Genomic DNA, 22,283 nt, shown 5'->3' with positions numbered 1-22,283 from the left:
TCTAGTCCAATCTAATCACAGGACATGGCCAAAGCATTCCCGGGGGTCCCCAGCCTAAAACGTTGAGAACCCCTGTGGGTAGAGCATTAGTTCTCCAAGTGGGGTCCGAGTGGTCATTGGGGGGGGGGGGGGGGGGGGGGGGGGGCTCAGGGGTAGAGTGGCCGCTTTGGAACCGCACGGTTCCCGGTTCGATCCCTGTGGGCTCCCCCAGAGTGTGGAAGTGTCCTTGAGCAAGACTGATCTGACAGACCTACCTGGACAGTTCCTCTCGTCGGACCAGTCGCCACAGTCATTGGCGCGGTCGCACCGCCAGGAGGGGGCGTAGCAGAGCGTGGTGAACTCACACTTCTGGAACGTCACGCCCTTCACGCCCAGACGGAAGTAGCTGGAGCAGTCGGTGGCCGCTGTGGAGGACACGCACGCACGCGTGCACACGCACACGCACACACACACACACACACACACACACCAGAGAGAGAGGGGTGGACTTCAATTGAATATTCCTTGAGAAGAGAGGCCCTCAGACATGACCTCTATTAGTCAACTAAAGTGTTTTTCTACGTGTTGGTTTGTTTAATATTGTCATATTGTCATGTTTTATATTGTCATATTTCATATTGTCATGTTTCATATTGTCATGGTTATAACAACATGGTGATAATAACCATGGTTATTATAGTAACCTACAGCAGTTCATCTCGTCGCTGGCGTCCTGACAGTCCACCTTCTGGTTACACTTGCTGGTGTTGGAGATGCAGCCGCCGTCCCTGCACTGGAACTGTTCCGCTGAGCACAGAGTGGCTGAAACACACAGAACACAGGGTGGCTGAAACACACAGAACACAGGGTGGCTGAAACACAGAACACAGGGTGGCTGAAACACAGAACACAGGGTGGCTGAAACACAGAACACAGGGTGGCTGAAACACAGAGCACAGGGTGGCTGAAACACACAGAACACAGGGTGGCTGAAACACACAGAACACAGGGTGGCTGAAACACACAGAACACAGGGTGGCTGAAACACACAGAACACAGGGTGGCTGAAACACACAGAACACAGGGTGGCTGAAACACACAGAACACAGGGTGGCTGAAACACACAGAACACAGGGTGGCTGAAACACACAGAACACAGGGTGGCTGAAACACACAGAACACAGGGTGGCTGAAACACACAGAACACAGAGTGGCTGAAACACACAGAACACAGGGTGGCTGAAACACAGAGCACAGGGTGGCTGAAACACAGAGCACAGGGTGGCTGAAACACAGAGCACAGGGTGGCTGAAACACAGAACACAGGGTGGCTGAAACACAGAGCACAGGATGGCTGAAACACAGAGCACAGGGTGGCTGAAACACACAGAACACAGGGTGGCTGAAACACAGAACACAGGGTGGCTGAAACACACAGAACACAGGGTGGCTGAAACACAGAACACAGGGTGGCTGAAACACACAGAACACAGGGTGGCTGAAACATAGAACACAGGGTGGCTGAAACACAGAACACAGGATGGCTGAAACACACAGAACACAGGGTGGCTGAAACACAGAGCACAGGGTGGCTGAAACACACAGAACACAGGGTGGCTGAAACACACAGAACACAGGGTGGCTGAAACACACAGAACACAGGGTGGCTGAAACACAGAACACAGGGTGGCTGAAACACACAGAACACAGGGTGGCTGAAACACAGAACACAGGTTGGCTGAAACACACAGAACACAGGGTGGCTGAAACACAGAACACAGGGTGGCTGAAACACACAGAACACAGGGTGGCTGAAACACAGAACACAGGGTGGCTGAAACACAGAACACAGGGTGGCTGAAACACACAGAACACAGGGTGGCTGAAACACAGAACACAGGGTGGCTGAAACACACAGAACACAGGGTGGCTGAAACACAGAACACAGGGTGGCTGAAACACAGAACACAGGGTGGCTGAAACACACAGAACACAGGGTGGCTGAAACACAGAACACAGGGTGGCTGAAACACAGAACACAGGGTGGCTGAAACACAGCCCTTACCGCTTATTCCAAAACCAATTTGCCTTTTTTCTTTTTTTTTACTATTTTGAAAAAAAAACATTTTAAAATAGTTCAACTGGCCGATCTACATCAACACGTTGTGAGCTTGTAGATCACGTTGTGAGCTTGTAGATCACGTTGTGAGCTTGTAGATCACGTTGTGAGCTTGTAGATCACGTTGTGAGCTTGTAGATCGGCTATTTGAACTATTTAAAAAATGCAAAAAATGCTGAATACGTTTAGGGATAATTAAGGGCTATAAGGGGTGGCACAAGATATAGCCCATAATGTGTATTAACCCATTCTGGACGGGAACCCCTTTAATGTGTATTAACCCATTCTGGACGGGAACCCCTTTTGGTGTTTTAAGCATTATGTTATGCTTTAGATCTACAAGCTCGTAGCGCAGCACTGAGTGCCGCGCTACGAGCTTGTAGGTCTGCTATTTTTTTTTAAATCGTGAAAATGTGGCACAAATCTTTGAATATATATTCTTTCACGTTTTCAACTCAAATCTTTGCTTCTGGGAGGGTCCCTGGAACTACATATTTTGAGATGGGGGTCCACGGCCAAATACAGATAATTTTTGGGGGTCCTTGACATGAAATAGTTTGAAAACAACTGACATACAGTTGTGATCAAAAGTTTACATACGTTTGTAAAGGACATACTGTCATGATAGTCCTGACTTTCCAATAATTTGTTCAACTCTTATTTTTCTGTGATAGGTTGATTGGAGCAAATACTTCTTTGTCATACAAAAAAATCTTGAATTTACTTGTATTTTTATGAATGTTTGAGGGTTTTCTGAAAATGTGACCAAATCTGCTGGTTCAAAAGAATACATACAGCAATGCTAATATTTGGTTGCATGTCCCTTGGCCATTTTCACCCCAATTAGACGCTTTTGGTAGCCATCCACAAGCTTCTGGCAAGCTTCTGGCTGAATCTTTGACCACTCCTCTTGACAGAATTGGTGCAGTTCATCTAAATTTGTTGGCTTCCTTGCATGGACTTGTTTTTTCAGCACTGTCCACAACTCCACATGTTCTCAATGGGGTTTAGGTCAGGACTTTGGGCAGGCCATTCTAAAACCTTAATTCGAGCCTGATTTAGCCATTCCTTTACCACTTTTGACGTGTGTTTGGGGTCATTGTCTTGTTGGAACACCCATCTGCGCCCAAGACCCAAACTTCTGGTTGATGATTTGAGGTTGTCCTGAAGAATTTTGAGGTAATCCTCCTCCTTCATTATTCCATTTACTCTTTGTAAAGCACCAGTTCCTTTGGCAGCGAAACAGGCCCAGAGCATAATACTACCAGCACCATGCTTGACAGTAGGTGTGGTGTTCTTTGGGGTGAAAGGTCTCACCCTCTCGCCTCCAAACGTATTGCTGGTCATTGTGGCCAAACAGCTCAATTTTTGTTTCATCTGACCACATCTGACCACAGAACTTTCCTCCAGAAGGCCTTGCCTTTGTCCACGTGATCAGTAGCAAACTTCAGTCGAGCCTTAAGGTGTCACTTCTGGAGCAAGGGCTTCCTTCTTGCACGGCAGCCTCTCAGCCCATGACGATGTAAAACACGCTTGACTGTGGACACTGACACCTGTGTTCCAGCAGCTTCTAACTCATTGCAGACTTCCTTTTTGGTGGTTCTCGGTTGACTCTTGACCATCCTGACCAATCTTCTCTCAGCAGCAGGTGATAGCTTGCGCTTTCTTCCTGATCGTGGCAGTGACACAACTGTGCCATGCAGTTTATACTTAAACAATTGTTTGCACAGTTGATCTTGGGACCTGTAGCTGACTTGAAATGGCTCCAAGTGACTTTCCTGACTCGTTTAAGTCTATTATTCGCTTTTTTAGATCCATGCTGAGCTCCTTTGACTTTCCCATTTTATTGTTTGTGGGTTGTGGCCAAAAGAGCCCTAAATAAGGCTCAGAAGTGAACACACCAGATGTAGTCAATCATAATCACTCAGTTTAAGTTAAGAGGCCATGCCACAAAGCTAATTTGATTGACACAACTTTCTACATGACCATGGGACATAATATAATTGCTGTATGTATATTTATGAACCAGCAGATTTGGTCACATTTTCAGAAACCCCTTAAACATTCATAAAAATACAAATAAATTCAAGATTTCTTTTGTATGACAAAGAAGTATTTGCTCCAATCAACCTATCACAGAAAAACAAGAGTTTAACAAATTATTGGAAAGTCAGGACTATCATGACAGTATGTCCTTTACAAACGTATGTAAACTTTTGATCACAACTGTAGAAGCTCACAGTGGAATACTCCAGTCTACTGCATACATGGGCAACTTCTCCATCGTCAAGGTTGATCAGTTAACTATCTAAGTATCTAACTAACTAACTAACTAACTAACTAACTAAGTCCAGCAGATCAGACTCACTGTTGCAGAAGAGTTCGTCTGAGTTGTCTCCACAGTCGTCCAGTCCGTTGCACCAGGAGCTGTGCTGCACGCAGCGCGCGTTCACACAGCGACGGTAGCCCTTCTTACACTCACGGTTCGCTGGTAGGACCACACGCACACACACACACACACACACACACACACACACACACACACACACACACACACACACACACACACACACACACACACACACACACACACACACACACACACACACACACACACACACACACACACACACACACACACACACACACACACACACACACACACGTTAGTTGACGTTGTTTCATGTTTCATATCTGTGAAGTTTTCAAAGGTTTCTACAAATAAAACAATAAATAAAAACAACAGAATTTTCAATACTCACCACAGTAGTTCTGCTTCTCGTCAGACTATCAGAACTCACCACAGTAGTTCTGCTCCTATAGAACTCACCACAGTAGTTCTGCTTCTATAGAACTATCAGAACTCACCACAGTAGTTCTGCTTCTATAGAACTATCAGAACTCACCACAGTAGTTCTGCTCCTATAGAACTCACCACAGTAGTTCTGCTTCTATAGAACTATCAGAACTCACCACAGTAGTTCTGCTTCTCGTCAGACTATCAGAACTCACCACAGTAGTTCTGCTTCTCGTCAGACTTGTCCTTGCAGTGAGCCATGCCGTCACACGTCAGAGTGTAGTTCACACAGTCTCCGTTTCCACACTCGAACTCGTCGATGCTGCTGCAGGTGGAGTTCAGAGCTGAAACATGGAATATAGTGGTGCTATATGGTGCTATAGTTCATAGCTCATGGGGCTATAGTTCCAGACTCTATATAGCATTCCTTACTCAGCTCATGGGGCTATAGTTCCAGACTCTATATAGCATTCCTTACTCAGCTCATGGGGCTGTAGGTCCAGACTCTATATAGCATTCCTTACTCAGCTCATGGGGCTATAGTTCCAGACTCTATATAGCATTCCTTACTCAGCTCATGGGGCTGTAGTTCCAGACTCTATATAGCATTCCTTACTCAGCTCATGGGGCTATAGTTCCAGACTCTATATAGCATTCCTTACTCAGCTCATGGGGCTATAGTTCCAGACTCTATATAGCATTCCTTACTCAGCTCATGGGGCTATAGTTCCAGACTCTATATAGCATTCCTTACTCAGCTCATGGGGCTATAGTTCCAGACTCTATATAGCATTCGAGAGATTGTGGAAAAGTTGTCTGGCTACGCGAGACTACACACAGACAGAGACATCTATGGATTATTATTATTACTGATGCAGGTGTTGTCTTCCAGGAGCTTCCGGTCGCCACGGCAACTACAGTTGACCCTCCCCTCAGAGGTCAGCAGACAGAGGTCCTGACAGCCGCCGTTGTTCACCCGACACATGGAGAACTCACCTGGTGGGGACGAGACAAACGTGCACGCACACGCACACGCACACGCACACACACACACACACACACACACACACACACACACACACACACACACACACACACACACAAAACACATTAGATTTCACATCAAACCATTCATTTGGTGATGCTTCATGCATGTTTGTTTTTTTATTGGCAATGAAAAAAATCTGCGTCGTTTTAAACAAACAGATGTGTATTTAAATTTAAATTTACATTTTTGAAAATCTTGAAAGTCAATTTGGGGATTCTTGGTACGAAAGAGTAACTAATGATTATAGAAGTATTTCATTGTAGAATCCGATCAAGAACCCTTAGTCCCCAGGCCCTACTTTCAGAACCCTGGGTCCCCAGGCCCTACTTTCAGAACCCTGGGTCCCCAGGCCCATGTGGGTCCCCAGGCCCATGTGGGTCCCCAGGCCAATGTGGGTCCCCAGGCCCATGTGGGTCCCCAGGCCCATGTGGGTCCCCAGGCCCTACTCCCCATGTGGGTCCCCAGGCCCTACTTTCAGAACTGAATACATAGAAAAAGATTTGATGGAGGGGTGTGTGCCTGTGTGCGTGCGTGCGTGCGTTCATCTCCTTTCAGCCATGTCACATTCTCAGATTGCTTTCAGCCACCTCATTAACTCCACCGTTGAGGCAGAAAAGTGTGTGCGCGCTTGCACATAATTGTGCTAGCATGTGTGTGTGTGTGCTTGCATGTGTGTTAGGGCGTGTGTGTGTGTGTGTGCGTGTGTGTTAGGGCGTGTGTGTGTGTGTGCGTGGCACATCTGCACACCTGATGTGTGACATTCCTCCATGTTGCATTTCCTTGCTGTAATCACTTCAGGTTTAGTGAGAGGACATCGATCTGAGGACAGACGTGTTGCTTAGCGTCTCTAATCAACACCTCGTTGATGTCTCTGATGTATTTGATGTGTCGTACAGTACAGTACAGTACAGTACAGTACAGTACAGTACAGTACAGTACAGTACAGTACAGTACAGTACAGTACAGTACAGTGTTGCATCGTCTCAGAACAAAAATGATGGAAATACGGCCTTCCTGAGTTTGTATCCTGGATGTTTCTCAGATGAACATGATGTAACTTGTTTGTTTATTTCTCCCTGTATGAAATCAAATCAAAGTCTAAGCTCTGAACTTGACCCTCAACCTCATGCAGCGTTTTTATTCTTTCTGCTTTCTGTTGTTCCTTTAGCTTTGTCATGATGTGATTAATACGAATCACAGTGATTATAAGCAGATGAAGGATCCTCAGCCCTCCCATGACCCCTTCCCTCAAAAAATGCAGATCACTTGCATCTTTTTTTAAAAACAGGCCTGAAAGTCCACCTTTCAGCAGGCCCAATGAAGAGGAAATTATCCTCCCCCCCATACAAATATGATCACCCCCCCCCCCCCCCTTCATTTTTCCCCAAATGATTTAGATTTGTTGTCGTTATTGATGCTATTGATTGCATTTCGTTGTTATTCTTGATGTCATGTCTAATGTATGAACTGATTACATAGGACCTAATTGGAAACAAGACCACAAGGACTTTGTTTTTGGTGCTATTCGTTTTGAACAGAATGTTTGACTGAATGACTCTATTGAACATAAATGTAAAAATAAAAACAGCAACAAACTATTCAATCAATAAATCATTCATCAATCGATAGCAATATTCAAGATATAAACATGGTTCCTGTCGTCGGGCAGAAACCTCTGATCTCTGTATTTAAACTTTTTGGCTCTGGTCTAATCATCATCCTCATCCTCCTCATCATCCTCCTCATCCTCATCCTCCTCATCCTCATCCTCCTCATCCTCATCCTCCTCATCATCCTCCTCATCCTCATCCTCATCATCATCATTCTTCGACCGCGGTCGAGGTCATAGATTTCACACAATGCCACGCCAGACCTCCCGGTCCTTCATTGCCATCCCCAGTTCCTGCTTACTGACGCATGTGTCCCTAGCGATGACATCATGTGTCCCTAGCGATGACATCAGGGAACCACAGTTTTCTACACCTCTGGTCTGCTTTGAGGCAGGACTCCAGAGAAGAAGGGAAGATATAACCTCATTGTCAGCTCTTCTGTAGCAGTGGCCGGAAAACTGTGTTCTTCTGGATCGAACCAGCGATCCTCCCGCGGGTGTTTTGGTTAGACCAGAGCCATATAAGTAAGACAGAGTTACGCAGTTACTCCGTTCACTTCATGGGGCTTCAGTCCAATGGAGGCTCTTCTTCTACATAGACTTCTATTGAATGGGGACAACCGGAAGTATTGAATGAGGACACCCAGGAGTTTACGGAATGCATTGAAGTCTATGGGCTCGCGCGACTAGTACATACAACCACGTGACTGGGCTGTTTTCTGCCCCCTCAATGTCGCAACTCTTCCATTAGATGGCTCTGGGTTAGACGCTATGCTATCTGCACAATCAAGATGGAGTCCTGTGTCACCTTGAAATGGGCTCTGAAGATGCAAAGGCACAATGATTTACTGGTTCCTACTGACCCTCATGGGCTCTCATATAGTGCTAAATAGGCGCATCACGCAGTCCCTTCCAAAAATAAACAAACTAAATAAACTAGCGTAGTAAAAGTCAACTCACAGCTGTTGGTGTCGTTGGCCACGGCCACGATGCCCATGGGCTGCTGGGGGATGTCTGCGCGCAGCACGCGCATGTCTGCGCCCGTGTACTTGTCTGCGCGCAGCACGGCGCGCCGCACCCAGTCCGTCCAGAAGATGTAGTCTCCGTAGACCGCCAGGCCGAACGGGTGGACCGGCTCGTTCTTCAGGACCACCTGCAGGGTGGGGGGGGGCACACACACATACAGTCAGTCAGTCAGTGGTGGACCCAAGTAAGTACTCAGATTTGTAACCACTGTACTGTACTGTACTGTACTGTACGGTACTGTACTGTACTGGAAAGTCCTGTATTGACCCATTAAGAACTGAGTCAGATTCTTCTAAATGCCTAGTATATCAGTAGAAGTTGTCCAACTCCTTTCCTGTGACTCTATATCAGTAGAACCCCCAGGAGAGAAGGGAGACCCCAGGAGACCCCCTGGAGAGAAGGGAGACCCCAGGAGACCCCAGGAGAGAAGGGAGACCCCAGGAGACCCCAGGAGACCCCCTGGAGAGAAGGGAGACCCCAGGAGACCCCAGGAGACCCCCAGGAGAGAAGGGAGACCCCAGGAGACCCCAGGAGATCCCCTGGAGAGAAGGGAGACCCCAGGAGACCCCAGGAGACCCCCTGGAGAGAAGGGAGACCCCAGGGGACCCCCTGGAGAGAAGGGAGACCCCAGGAGACCCCTGGAGAGAAGGGAGACCCCAGGAGACCCCAGGAGAGAAGGGAGACGCCAGGAGACCCCAGGAGACCCCCAGGAGAGAAGGGAGACCCCAGGAGACCCCATGAGACCCCCAGGAGAGAAGGGAGACCCCAGGAGACCCCCAGGAGAGAAGGGAGACCCCAGGAGACCCCAGGAGACCCCCAGGAGAGAAGGGAGACCCCAGGAGACCCCCACGAGAGAAGGGAGACCCCAGGAGACCCCAGGAGACCCCCTGGAGAGAAGGGAGACCCCAGGAGACCCCCACGAGAGAAGGGAGACCCCAGGAGACCCCAGGAGACCCCCTGGAGAGAAGGGAGACCCCAGGAGACCCCCAGGAGAGAAGGGAGACCCCAGGAGACCCCAGGAGACCCCCTGGAGAGAAGGGAGACCCCAGGAGACCCCCAGGAGAGAAGGGAGACCCCAGGAGACCCCCAGGAGAGAAGGGAGACCCCAGGAGACCCCCAGGAGAGAAGGGAGACCCCAGGAGAGAAGATTTGTGCATGCTTTATACATGTTTTCATCACCCCTCTGTCCTGTGCTTTATACATGTTTTCATCACCCCTCTGTCCTGTGCTTTATACATGTTTTCATCACCCCTCTGTCCTGTGCTTTAAGCATGTTTACATCACCCCTCTGTCCTGTGCTTTATGAATGTTTACATCACCCCTCTGTCCTGTGCTTTATACATGTTTTCATCACCCCTCTGTCCTGTGCTTTATGAATGTTTTCACCACCCCTCTGTCCTGTGCTTTATACATGTTTTCACCACCCCTCTGTCCTGTGCTTTAAGCATGTTTACATCACCCCTCTGTCCTGTGCTTTATACATGTTTTCATCACCCCTCGGTCCTGTGCTTTATGAATGTTTACATCACCCCTCTGTCCTGTGCTTTATACATGTTTTCATCACCCCTCTGTCCTGTGCTTTAAGCATGTTTACATCACCCCTCTGTCCTGTGCTTTATACATGTTTTCACCACCCCTCTGTCCTGTGCTTTAAGCATGTTTACATCACCCCTCTGTCCTGTGCTTTATACATGTTTTCATCACCCCTCGGTCCTGTGCTTTATGAATGTTTACATCACCCCTCGGTCCTGTGCTTTATACATGTTTTCATCACCCCTCGGTCCTGTGCTTTATACATGTTTTCATCACCCCTCTGTCCTGTGCTTCTCACTGACCTTGCTCTGATTGTGACCCTAATTGTGATTGTGAATTTTTTGCTGTTTTTAGCATTTTTTTGTACTTTGTGCCTCGATTGTTATGTTGTTTGATATTTTTTGTTTGATATACTTTGTACTTTATTTTTCTTGTAAAGCACTTTGCGCTGCACTCGTGTCATGAAAGGTGCTCTATAAATAAAGTGTATTATTATTATTATTATTATTATTAAAGGGTAAGACCACTTTTTTAGAGGTTTGGGTTGTTTTCTTACCTTATTATGGGCAAACTAGTCCATTCCATGAGTTATTTCGCTCCGTTGTGTTGTTTATTAGAAATTTGAGAAATAAAAAAAGTCGCTCATTGACTTCCATTGTAACAGGGAAACAGCTCTCAAAGTCAGTCTTTTAGCACATGAACCAACGCAACAAAAGCTGATTCTGACAGTTTATGACACCAGGAAAACTCATACGGTTTTATTTTCGTCTTTTAAGATAGACTGAAGCAGTGCTACGGCGTTCCCAACTCTCGCGGGTCGCCTTGCGAGGTTTCGTTTGTAAACAGAAGTCTCCACGCTGTTTGAGATGCATCCAGCTGCAGCCTCGCATATGAGCAGTCCCAGACACAGACACTTTACACACTTCTTCTAAAGTGTCTTCTAAAGTGTCTCCCTCAAACACGTCCATTGTGTATGTTTTTAGTGACAAGCGGACGAGATCAAATCCATGTGTTTACATCCCCGTCATTTCCAATAAGGAAGTGGTGTACAGTTTTGGTCCAATCAGATCGTTTTTCACAGCAGTGATTCGGTCGGTGTAGGCCAGGGGTGCCCACACTTTTTTGACTTGAGGTCTACTTTTAAAATTGCCAGCTCAAGGTGATCTACCAACCAATAGATAATTATCCCTTTGCTTAAAATACTCAAAATATGTACCTATATGGCAAATAAATAAACAACATTAAGGCATTAGGACTTTCAAAATCTAGGTTTCAAAATCAATTCTATTTATTTATCTTTTCAGTTTCCCCGCATTGCAAAGAAGAGACTTAATTTCTGACTTTTTCGGATTTTCTGACTTGATCTGGCCTGTTAACATTTTCATAGACCTGGTTGCTTGTTTCTCTCTCAGTCACGAAATGTGGCAACCGTCAAAGCTAGTCCTAGTTTGTTTTGGTTGTGATGCATGGATGATGGCATCATGATGCTACCGCACAGACCACACAGAGACTACCGTGGAGGCGCGGACCCCCACGCAGACTATCGCGGACCCCCACCCAGACTATCGCGGACCTCCGCGGGGGTCCGCGCCGACCTCCGTGGGGGTCCGCGTCGACCTTCGCGGGGGTCCGCGCCGACCTCCGTGGGGGTCCGCGTCGACCTCCGCGGGGGTCCGTGCCGACCTCCACGGGGGTCCGCGCCTCCGCGGTAGTCTGTGTGGGGGTCCGCGGATAATGGGGGTCCCCGCGGAGGAGTCTAGTCTCGCGTTAACGCAAATAACGGCCCAGCATTAATAATCATCTTCCCACTCTCCATGGAAGTGATATGTTTTAGGCTTCTTTGCCGCGCGCATCTTGCTATAATGATGGATAGATATCCTTTTAATTTGTTTGTTTAACAACAGAACAGACCCGACGTTCTCCTTCAAAGCCACCGGCGCGCCGCCGCCTGCCCGAGGCGAGGATTGTTTTTCTTTTTTTCTTTTTTCATGGCAAGGCCAAGCGGTCTACCTGCGCAGCGCTTGCGATCGACTGGTCGACCGCGATCGACGTAATGGGCACCCCTGGTGTAGGCATACCTACCGGATCTTCTTTCTACATAAATTAGTCAAAACAAGACAAAGTTGACATTTTTTATTAAAAATAAAACCGTATGAGTTTTCCTGGTGTCATAAACTGTCAGAATCAGCTTTCGTTGCGTTGGTTCATGTGCTAAAAGACTGACTTTGAGAGCTGTTTCCCTGTTACAATGGAAGTCAATGAGTGACTTTTTTTATTTCTCAAATTTCTAATAAACAACATAACGGAGCAAAATAACTCATGGAATGGACTAGTTTGCCCATAATAAGGTAAGAAAACAACCCAAACCTCTAAAAAAGTGGTCTTACCCTTTAACCATGTTGGATTCATTGAAAACACCCGTGGTCGTTTATCAGCAGCTGTTTGTAGCCAGTTCCTATTGGCTGTTGCTAGTCATGGCTGCCAGTTCCTATTGGCTGTTGCTAGTCATGGCTGCCAGTTCCTATTGGCTGTTGGTAGTCATGGCTGCCAGTTCCCACCTGATGTTGTGTGGGAGTCCAGATTGCTCCAGACCGTACTGAATAACTGCTAGCTTACACAACGTCTTCAGACTAGGACTTAAGTCCAAGACATACAGGTCATCAGGTGTTTCGTCTCCTCCAAAGAGGATGATACGATCTCCCAGCATGCAACACCACATCCCAGATGTCGGAGACGGGCCTTTCCCCTTGGGCTCAACCCTCTTCCAGGAGAAGGTCTCTGGACTGAATTTCCACACATCATTGAAGTACTGGCGCTGGTACTGGTACTTGTAATAACTGTGTCCACCGAATATGTACAGCTCTCCATTGTAGGTAAAGGCTGAATGACCGTAGCGTCGTTCTGGAAGAAGCTGTGTAGAAGGTGTGTCCAGCCAGAGGTTGGTCTCTGTGTCAAACATTCTGATGGTGTTGTAGTAGCCTCCAAATACAAACATCTTTGTCCCGATGATGGAAGCAGAGTGACATGATGCAGCAGTAGGTGAAGTTCCTCTGGTGTTAATTAAAGACCAGACCATTGTGCTGGTGTCAAACATGTACATGTCATTAGTGCATGTATGGGTGAATCCTCCATAGATAAACATGACCTTCCCCAACACACAGGCTGAGTGGTTCATCCTCTCCTCTGGAACAGCCCCAGAAACCTGTGGTTTAAACCATCTGTGGGCGTCAACATCAAATGCATAAAGCAGGTTGAAGTACCTGGCTGTGTCGTAACAACTCCCTCCCCAGAAGTAGACAGTATCTTCAATCAGCACAGCTGTGAAGCCGGAGTGCCTGGAGGGAACCTCAAGGTGAGGTTCTCCTCTTCCAGTTCTCACTGTGGTCAACTTCCTCCAGCGTAAAGTCAGTGTGTTGAAGACCTGCACACCAATCATTCTTCTTCTTTTCTTCTTACCCCTCATTCTAAAGTGGTACAGCTCGTGTCTCACGGCTACAGCAGCACCATGTTCCTTTGGGGGTCCTTTCTGATGCAACGTCCAGGAAAACATTTCTTAACTCGACAGTTGATGGTGAACTGAAGTAAAGCTGTTGGTGTCCTGCTCTGTAGAATAACGAAGAGCTCTATAGAAAAGAAGAGAAGAGCCAATGAGGTACGCTTCTAGATTCTAGAGCTCTTACAATCTTGGCCGGAGGAGTCTTGAAGATTTGGTGATGGTTGGAGATTATTGAGAGTGACACTGATTTAATCTGGTCTGATTTCATCTGGACTCTCTCTGAAGCTGCAGTGACTTTTATCCTGCTGGCTAGAGTGATGTCACAGCGGTGAGGTCATAGCAGTGATGTCATCGGCTGTGGTATATCCATATATGGCCTGCCAGCAGGTCTGCCACACCCAGTGTTGAACAAGTTACTTAACACATTCCCCGCCTTTGGCGTAGACCTACATCATGTGAATTAATCTGACCCAGCGCCATTAGTGTAGATCTACGCCCAACGGTCTAGGTGACGGTGTAAACAGCAATGGCGACGCGTCGTCTTGGTCGGCGCGCGCACGCACACCTCATTGTTTCCGTTTCCTTCGTGTTACACTTGGTTCTGCAATCATTTCTTTAGTTTGACGTTTTGTTATATTCATTATTTATTGTTTGTCTCATTTTGTCACGTCTTGTTTATTTTGATACTTCCTGTAACCTGATTTGAAACTTCCTGTTTAGAGTGCACACAGCTGAAGCCTGTTAACAAACACCTGAGAGTGAGAGAGGTGGAAGCACAGCATGGGTTTGAACTCTAGAGAGGTGGAAGCACAGCATGGGTTTGAACTCTAGAGGTGGAAGCACAGCATGGGTTTGAACTCTAGAGGTGGAAGCACAGCATGGGTTTGAACTAGAGGTGGAAGCACAGCATGGGTTTGAACTCTAGAGGTGGAAGCACAGCATGGGTTTGAACTCTAGAGGTGGAAGCACAGCATGGGTTTGAACTAGAGGTGGAAGCACAGCATGGGTTTGAACTCTAGAGGTGGAAGCACAGCATGGGTTTGAACTCTAGAGGTGGAAGCACAGCATGGGTTTGAACTCTAGAGGTGGAAGCACAGCATGGGTTTGAACTCTAGAGAGGTGGAAGCACAGCATGGGTTTGAACTCTAGAGGTGGAAGCACCGCATGGGTTTGAACTCTAGAGGTGGAAGCACAGCATGGGTTTGAACTCTAGAGGTGGAAGCACAGCATGGGTTTGAACTCTAGAGAGGTGGAAGCACAGCATGGGTTTGAACTCTAGAGGTGGAAGCACAGCATGGGTTTGAACTCTAGAGATGGAAGCACAGCATGGGTTTGAACTCTAGAGATGGAAGCACAGCATGGGTTTGAACTCTAGAGGTGGAAGCACAGCATGGGTTTGAACTCTAGAGGTGGAAGCACAGCATGGGTTTGAACTCTAGAGAGGTGGAAACACAGCATGGGTTTGAACTCTAGAGGTGGAAGCACAGCATGGGTTTGAACTCTAGAGGTAGAAGCACAGCATGGGTTTGAACTCTAGAGGTGGAAGCACAGCATGGGTTTGAACTCTAGAGGTGGAAGCACAGCATGGGTTTGAACTCTAGAGAGGTGGAAACACAGCATGGGTTTGAACTCTAGAGGTGGAAACACAGCATGGGTTTGAACTCTAGAGAGGTGGAAGCACAGCATGGGTTTGAACTCTAGAGAGGTGGAAGCACAGCATGGGTTTGAACTCTAGAGGTGGAAGCACAGCATGGGTTTGAACTCTAGAGAAGTGGAAGCACAGCATGGGTTTGAACTAGAGAGGTGGAAGCACAGCATGGGTTTGAACTCTAGAGGTGGAAGCACAGCATGGGTTAGAACTCTAGAGGTGGAAGCACAGCATGGGTTTGAACTCTAGAGAGGTGGAAGCACAGCATGGGTTAGAACTCTAGAGAGGTGGAAACACAGCATGGGTTTGAACTCTAGAGGTGGAAACACAGCATGGGTTTGAACTCTAGAGGTGGAAACACAGCATGGGTTTGAACTCTAGAGAGGTGGAAACACAGCATGGGTTTGAACTCTAGAGGTGGAAGCACAGCATGGGTTTGAACTCTAGAGAAGTGGAAGCACAGCATGGGTTTGAACTAGAGAGGTGGAAGCACAGCATGGGTTTGAACTCTAGAGGTGGAAGCACAGCATGGGTTAGAACTCTAGAGGTGGAAGCACAGCATGGGTTTGAACTCTAGAGAAGTGGAAGCACAGCATGGGTTTGAACTAGAGAGGTGGAAGCACAGCATGGGTTTGAACTCTAGAGGTGGAAGCACAGCATGGGTTAGAACTCTAGAGGTGGAAGCACAGCATGGGTTTGAACACTAGAGGTGGAAACACAGCATGGGTTTGAACTAGAGGTGGAAGCACAGCATGGGTTTGAACTCTAGAGGTGGAAGCACAGCATGGGTTTGAACTAGAGGTGGAAGCACAGCATGGGTTTGAACTCTAGAGAGGTGGAAGCACAGCATGGGTTTGAACTAGAGAGGTGGAAACACAGCATGGGTTTGAACTCTAGAGGTGGAAGCACAGCATGGGTTTGAACTAGAGAGGTGGAAACACAGCATGGGTTTGAACTCTAGAGGTGGAAGCACAGCATGGGTTTGAACTAGAGGTGGAAGCACAGCATGGGTTTGAACTAGAGGTGGAAGCACAGCATGGGTTTGAACTAGAGGTGGAAGCACAGCATGGGTTTGAACTCTAGAGAGGTGGAAGCACAGCATGGGTTTGAACTCTAGAGAGGTGGAAGCACAGCATGGGTTTGAACTCTAGAGAGATGGAAGCACAGCATGGGTTTGAACTCTAGAGAGGTGGAAGCACAGCATGGGTTTGAACTCTAGAGGTGGAAGCACAGCATGGGTTTGAACTCTAGAGAAGTGGAAGCACAGCATGGGTTTGAACTCTAGAGAAGTGGAAGCACAGCATGGGTTTGAACTCTAGAGAAGTGGAAGCACAGCATGGGTTTGAACTCTAGAGAAGTGGAAGCACAGCATGGGTTTGAACTCTAGAGAAGTGGAAGCACAGCATGGGTTTGAACTCTAGAGAAGTGGAAGCACAGCATGGGTTTGAACTCTAGAGAGGTGGAAGCACAGCATGGGTTTGAACTCTAGAGAAGTGGAAGCACAGCATGGGTTTGAACTCTAGAGAAGTGGAAGCACAGCATGGGTTTGAACTCTAGAGAAGTGGAAGCACAGCATGGGTTTGAACTCTAGAGGTGGAAGCAAAGCATGGGTTTGAACTCTAGAGGTGGAAGCACAGCATGGGTTTGAACTCTAGAGAAGTGGAAGCACAGCATGGGTTTGAACTCTAGAGGTGGAAGCACAGCATGGGTTTGAACTCTAGAGAGGTGGAAGCACAGCATGGGTTTGAACTCTAGAGGTGGAAGCACAGCATGGGTTTGAACTCTAGAGAAGTGGAAGCACAGCATGGGTTTGAACTCTAGAGAAGTGGAAGCACAGCATGGGTTTGAACTCTAGAGAAGTGGAAGCACAGCATGGGTTTGAACTCTAGAGAAGTGGAAGCACAGCATGGGTTTGAACTCTAGAGGTGGAAGCAAAGCATGGGTTTGAACTCTAGAGGTGGAAGCACAGCATGGGTTTGAACTCTAGAGAAGTGGAAGCACAGCATGGGTTTGAACTCTAGAGGTGGAAGCAAAGCATGGGTTTGAACTCTAGAGAAGTGGAAGCACAGCATGGGTTTGAACTCTAGAGGTGGAAGCAAAGCATGGGTTTGAACTCTAGAGGTGGAAGCACAGCATGGGTTTGAACTCTAGAGGTGGAAGCACAGCATGGGTTTGAACTCTAGAGAAGTGGAAGCACAGCATGGGTTTGAACTCTAGAGGTGGAAGCAAAGCATGGGTTTGAACTCTAGAGGTGGAAGCACAGCATGGGTTTGAACTCTAGAGAGGTGGAAGCACAGCATGGGTTTGAACTCTAGAGAAGTGGAAGCACAGCATGGGTTTGAACTCTAGAGAAGTGGAAGCACAGCATGGGTTTGAACTCTAGAGAAGTGGAAGCACAGCATGGGTTTGAACTCTAGAGGTGGAAGCAAAGCATGGGTTTGAACTCTAGAGGTGGAAGCACAGCATGGGTTTGAACTCTAGAGGTGGAAGCACAGCATGGGTTTGAACTCTAGAGAGGTGGAAGCACAGCATGGGTTTGAACTCTAGAGGTGGAAGCACAGCATGGGTTTGAACTCTAGAGGTGGAAGCACAGCATGGGTTTGAACTCTAGAGGTGGAAGCACAGCATGGGTTTGAACTCTAGAGGTGGAAGCACAGCATGGGTTTGAACTAGAGGTGGAAGCACAGCATGGGTTTGAACTCTAGAGGTGGAAGCACAGCATGGGTTTGAACTCTAGAGAGGTGGAAGCACAGCATGGGTTTGAACTCTAGAGAGGTGGAAGCACAGCATGGGTTTGAACTAGAGGTGGAAGCACAGCATGGGTTTGAACTCTAGAGAGGTGGAAGCACAGCATGGGTTTGAACTCTAGAGGTGGAAGCACAGCATGGGTTTGAACTCTAGAGGTGGAAGCACAGCATGGGTTTGAACTCTAGAGAGGTGGAAGCACAGCATGGGTTTGAACTCTAGAGAGGTGGAAACACAGCATGGGTTTGAACTCTAGAGAGGTGGAAACACAGCATGGGTTTGAACTCTAGAGAGGTGGAAACACAGCATGGGTTTGAACTCTAGAGAGGTGGAAGCACAGCATGGGTTTGAACTCTAGAGAGGTGGAAGCACAGCATGGGTTTGAACTCTAGAGAGGTGGAAACACAGCATGGGTTTGAACTCTAGAGAGATGGAAGCACAGCATGGGTTTGAACTCTAGAGAGGTGGAAGCACAGCATGGGTTTGAACTAGAGGTGGAAGCACAGCATGGGTTTGAACTCTAGAGAGGTGGAAGCACAGCATGGGTTTGAACTCTAGAGGTGGAAGCACAGCATGGGTTTGAACTCTAGAGAGGTGGAAACACAGCATGGGTTTGAACTCTAGAGGTGGAAGCACAGCATGGGTTTGAACTAGAGGTGGAAGCACAGCATGGGTTTGAACTCTAGAGAGGTGGAAGCACAGCATGGGTTTGAACTCTAGAGAGGTGGAAGCACAGCATGGGTTTGAACTCTAGAGGTGGAAACACAGCATGGGTTTGAACTCTAGAGGTGGAAGCACAGCATGGGTTTGAACTAGAGGTGGAAGCACAGCATGGGTTTGAACTCTAGAGGTGGAAGCACAGCATGGGTTTGAACTCTAGAGGTGGAAGCACAGCATGGGTTTGAACTCTAGAGAGGTGGAAGCACAGCATGGGTTTGAACTCTAGAGGTGGAAGCACAGCATGGGTTTGAACTCTAGAGAGGTGGAAGCACAGCATGGGTTTGAACTAGAGGTGGAAGCACAGCATGGGTTTGAACTCTAGAGAGGTGGAAGCACAGCATGGGTTTGAACTCTAGAGGTGGAAGCACAGCATGGGTTTGAACTCTAGAGGTGGAAGCACAGCATGGGTTTGAACTCTAGAGAGGTGGAAACACAGCATGGGTTTGAACTCTAGAGAGGTGGAAACACAGCATGGGTTTGAACTCTAGAGAGGTGGAAACACAGCATGGGTTTGAACTCTAGAGAGGTGGAAACACAGCATGGGTTTGAACTCTAGAGGTGGAAGCACAGCATGGGTTTGAACTAGAGGTGGAAGAACAGCATGGGTTTGAACTCTAGAGAGGTGGAAGCACAGCATGGGTTTGAACTCTAGAGAGGTGGAAGCACAGCATGGGTTTGAACTCTAGAGAGGTGGAAACACAGCATGGGTTTGAACTCTAGAGAGGTGGAAACACAGCATGGGTTTGAACTCTAGAGAGGTGGAAACACAGCATGGGTTTGAACTCTAGAGGTGGAAGCACAGCATGGGTTTGAACTAGAGGTGGAAGAACAGCATGGGTTTGAACTCTAGAGGTGGAAGCACAGCATGGGTTTGAACTCTAGAGAGGTGGAAGCACAGCATGGGTTTGAACTCTAGAGAGGTGGAAGCACAGCATGGGTTTGAACTCTAGAGAGGTGGAAGCACAGCATGGGTTTGAACTCTAGAGAGGTGGAAGCACAGCATGGGTTTGAACTCTAGAGAGGTGGAAGCACAGCATGGGTTTGAACTCTAGAGGTGGAAGCACAGCATGGGTTTGAACTAGAGGTGGAAGCACAGCATGGGTTTGAACTCTAGAGGTGGAAGCACAGCATGGGTTTGAACTCTAGAGGTGGAAGCACAGCATGGGTTTGAACTCTAGAGGTGGAAGCACAGCATGGGTTTGAACTCTAGAGGTGGAAGCACAGCATGGGTTTGAACTCTAGAGGTGGAAGCACAGCATGGGTTTGAACTCTAGAGAGGTGGAAACACAGCATGGGTTTGAACTCTAGAGAGGTGGAAACACAGCATGGGTTTGAACTCTAGAGAGGTGGAAGCACAGCATGGGTTTGAACTCTAGAGGTGGAAGCACAGCATGGGTTTGAACTAGGCCAGGGGTTCTCAACCTTTTTGGCCGGGGACCCCCGGAGATGCTTTGGCAGTGTCTCGGGACCCCCGCCCCGCCCCCTCCCGGTCCCCAATATAAATTGACTGCTACAATAACCTTAATAATAGAGACAATACACCATAAATAAATACTGAAACCATAATCATTAGGGAAGGTGTATGCATGTACTATGTGTACTATATGTAAACTCTTCATTTCCATTTTCCAGCCATTCAGTTGCAGCAAAAAAAGAAATAGAAAAAATAATTGAAAATAATTTGGGGACCCCCCGTCAAAATAATTTGGCGACCCCCCGAGGGGTCGCGACCCACGGGTTGAGAACCCCTGAACTAGGCAACTGTGGCAAGGTATGAAACGCCTGTGTTCGTTTGTGTGCAACAATTCACTCTATAGTTGAAGTCATGTTGAGGCAGTTTGAAATGTTGATGCAGCTTTGAAATGGTTCATGTTGTCCACAGTGCCTGCCTGTTACTTGCTGTGACTGTTTGAAATGGTTCATGTTGTCCACAGTGCCTGCCTGTTGCTTGCTGTGCTGTTTGAAATGGTTCATGTTGTCCACAGTGCCTGGCTGTTGAAATGGTTCATGTTGTCCACAGTGCCTGCCTGTTGCTTGCTGTGCTGTTTGAAATGGTTCATGTTGTCCACAGTGCCTGGCTGTTGAAATGGTTCATGTTGTCCACAGTGCCTGCCTGTTGCTTGCTGTGCTGTTTGAAATGGTTCATGTTGTCCACAGTGCCTGCCTGTTGCTTGCTGTGACTGTTTGAACCCCAGAGTTCCAGTAGCTTTCTGCACCGACCCAGTGTTGTTGTTTTTTTGCACTTAAGCCCCTCCAACTGATCCAAAATGCCGCAGCTCGCTTGGTCTTCAACCAGCCAAAATTCTCACACGTCTCCCCCCTTCTCCGCTCCCTCCATTGGCTCCCGGTCGCTGCCCGCACAGAATACAAAACTCTTATGCTGGCATTCAAAGCAACCAAAGGCATGGCCCCCCCATATCTCACAAGTATGATCGTACCCTACAAACCCTCCCGCGCACTCAGATCAGCCAACGCAGAGAAGCTGGAAGTACCTTCACTAAAAACGCCAGGACAACGCTCCACACGTCTCAAACTCTTCTCCCTTCTGGCTCTAAAACTATGGAATGCACACAATCAGAACTGCAGCCTCACTCCCAATCTTCCGCCGTAGTCTGAAAACCCACCTCTTCAGACTCCACCATGGCCCGTAGCACTAGCCCCTTAGATAGCACTTTATGTAGACTTAGATAGTATTTTAAATATAGCACGTTATGTAGACTTAGATAGTATTTTAAACAGACTTATAGCATGTTACGTAGACAGCACTAGAATTGCATTTTTTATGTAGTCATATCACTTTATAGTACACATGTATAATTAAGCAATAAGCCACGAGAGGTCTCAGGTTATCGGGTATTTTACAATGGCTGGGAGGTGTAGGCAGACCCGACGCGCAGCGGAGGGTCTTCTACCTCCCAGCCATTGTAAAATACCCGGTAAGCTGGGGCCTCAAGTGGCTTATTGCTTTTCTAAAACGGTTACAAACATATAGCAATATTAACCTAATAAAACTACTAAATGCACAAAACTAGCTACGCTTTGCGCCACCAGAGCGAGCCACATCACTTCCTTGTTTTGCTTGGCAAGTAGGCTATGTGACGGGAGAATAGCGCTTGATGTCTTTACGGGGCTGCCTGGAGCCACACATTCACAGTCCTATGAGCCGGGCGGTGCTTATAGACGCCCGCACGGCATGGGTTCGTAAGGCAATAAAGCGCTCCCCTTCCCCAGTACAGCTACAGAGATGTGGAATCAGCTGTGAATGATATAAAGTGATTGAAGGTGTGGGTTATCGGTGAAATTTACAACGGTCACGTGACGGTAACCAGCCAATCAGAATCAAGTATTGGGACTAACCGTTTTAGAATATATAATATAGTATAGTATGTATAGTTTACAGAGATACTATATACTACATACATAGATACTATACGTATCTACATACATACGTATCTACATACATAGATACTATATACTACATGTATAATATATACTATAGTATAGTATGTATAGTTTACATAGATACTGTATGTATAATATATACTATAGTATATAGTATGTAT

General features: G+C 47.3%; 1 protein-coding gene across 1 annotated transcript in view; it reads right to left on the bottom strand.

Moving 5' to 3' along the window:
* Nucleotides 1-146: 146 nt before the first annotated feature.
* The window catches only part of LOC306913789 (low-density lipoprotein receptor-related protein 1-like), a gene marked incomplete at its 3' end in the record, with an annotated part of 277,756 nt that continues 255,619 nt past the window's right edge, over nt 147-22,283 (bottom strand). The window contains exons 44-50 of the mRNA XM_079490601.1: nt 8,513-8,705; nt 5,766-5,891; nt 5,111-5,239; nt 4,467-4,586; nt 688-801; nt 255-404; nt 147-202 (exon numbers count right to left, since the gene is read on the bottom strand). Of these exons, the coding sequence (XP_079346727.1) occupies nt 147-202; nt 255-404; nt 688-801; nt 4,467-4,586; nt 5,111-5,239; nt 5,766-5,891; nt 8,513-8,705 (888 nt within the window). The remainder of the gene's footprint in view (nt 203-254; nt 405-687; nt 802-4,466; nt 4,587-5,110; nt 5,240-5,765; nt 5,892-8,512; nt 8,706-22,283) is intronic.

The sequence above is a fragment of the Electrona antarctica genome (assembly GCF_951216825.1).
Source record: "Electrona antarctica genome assembly, chromosome: 21".
Taxonomy (NCBI): domain Eukaryota; kingdom Metazoa; phylum Chordata; class Actinopteri; order Myctophiformes; family Myctophidae; genus Electrona; species Electrona antarctica.
This window is presented reverse-complemented; position numbering and strand designations above follow the sequence as displayed.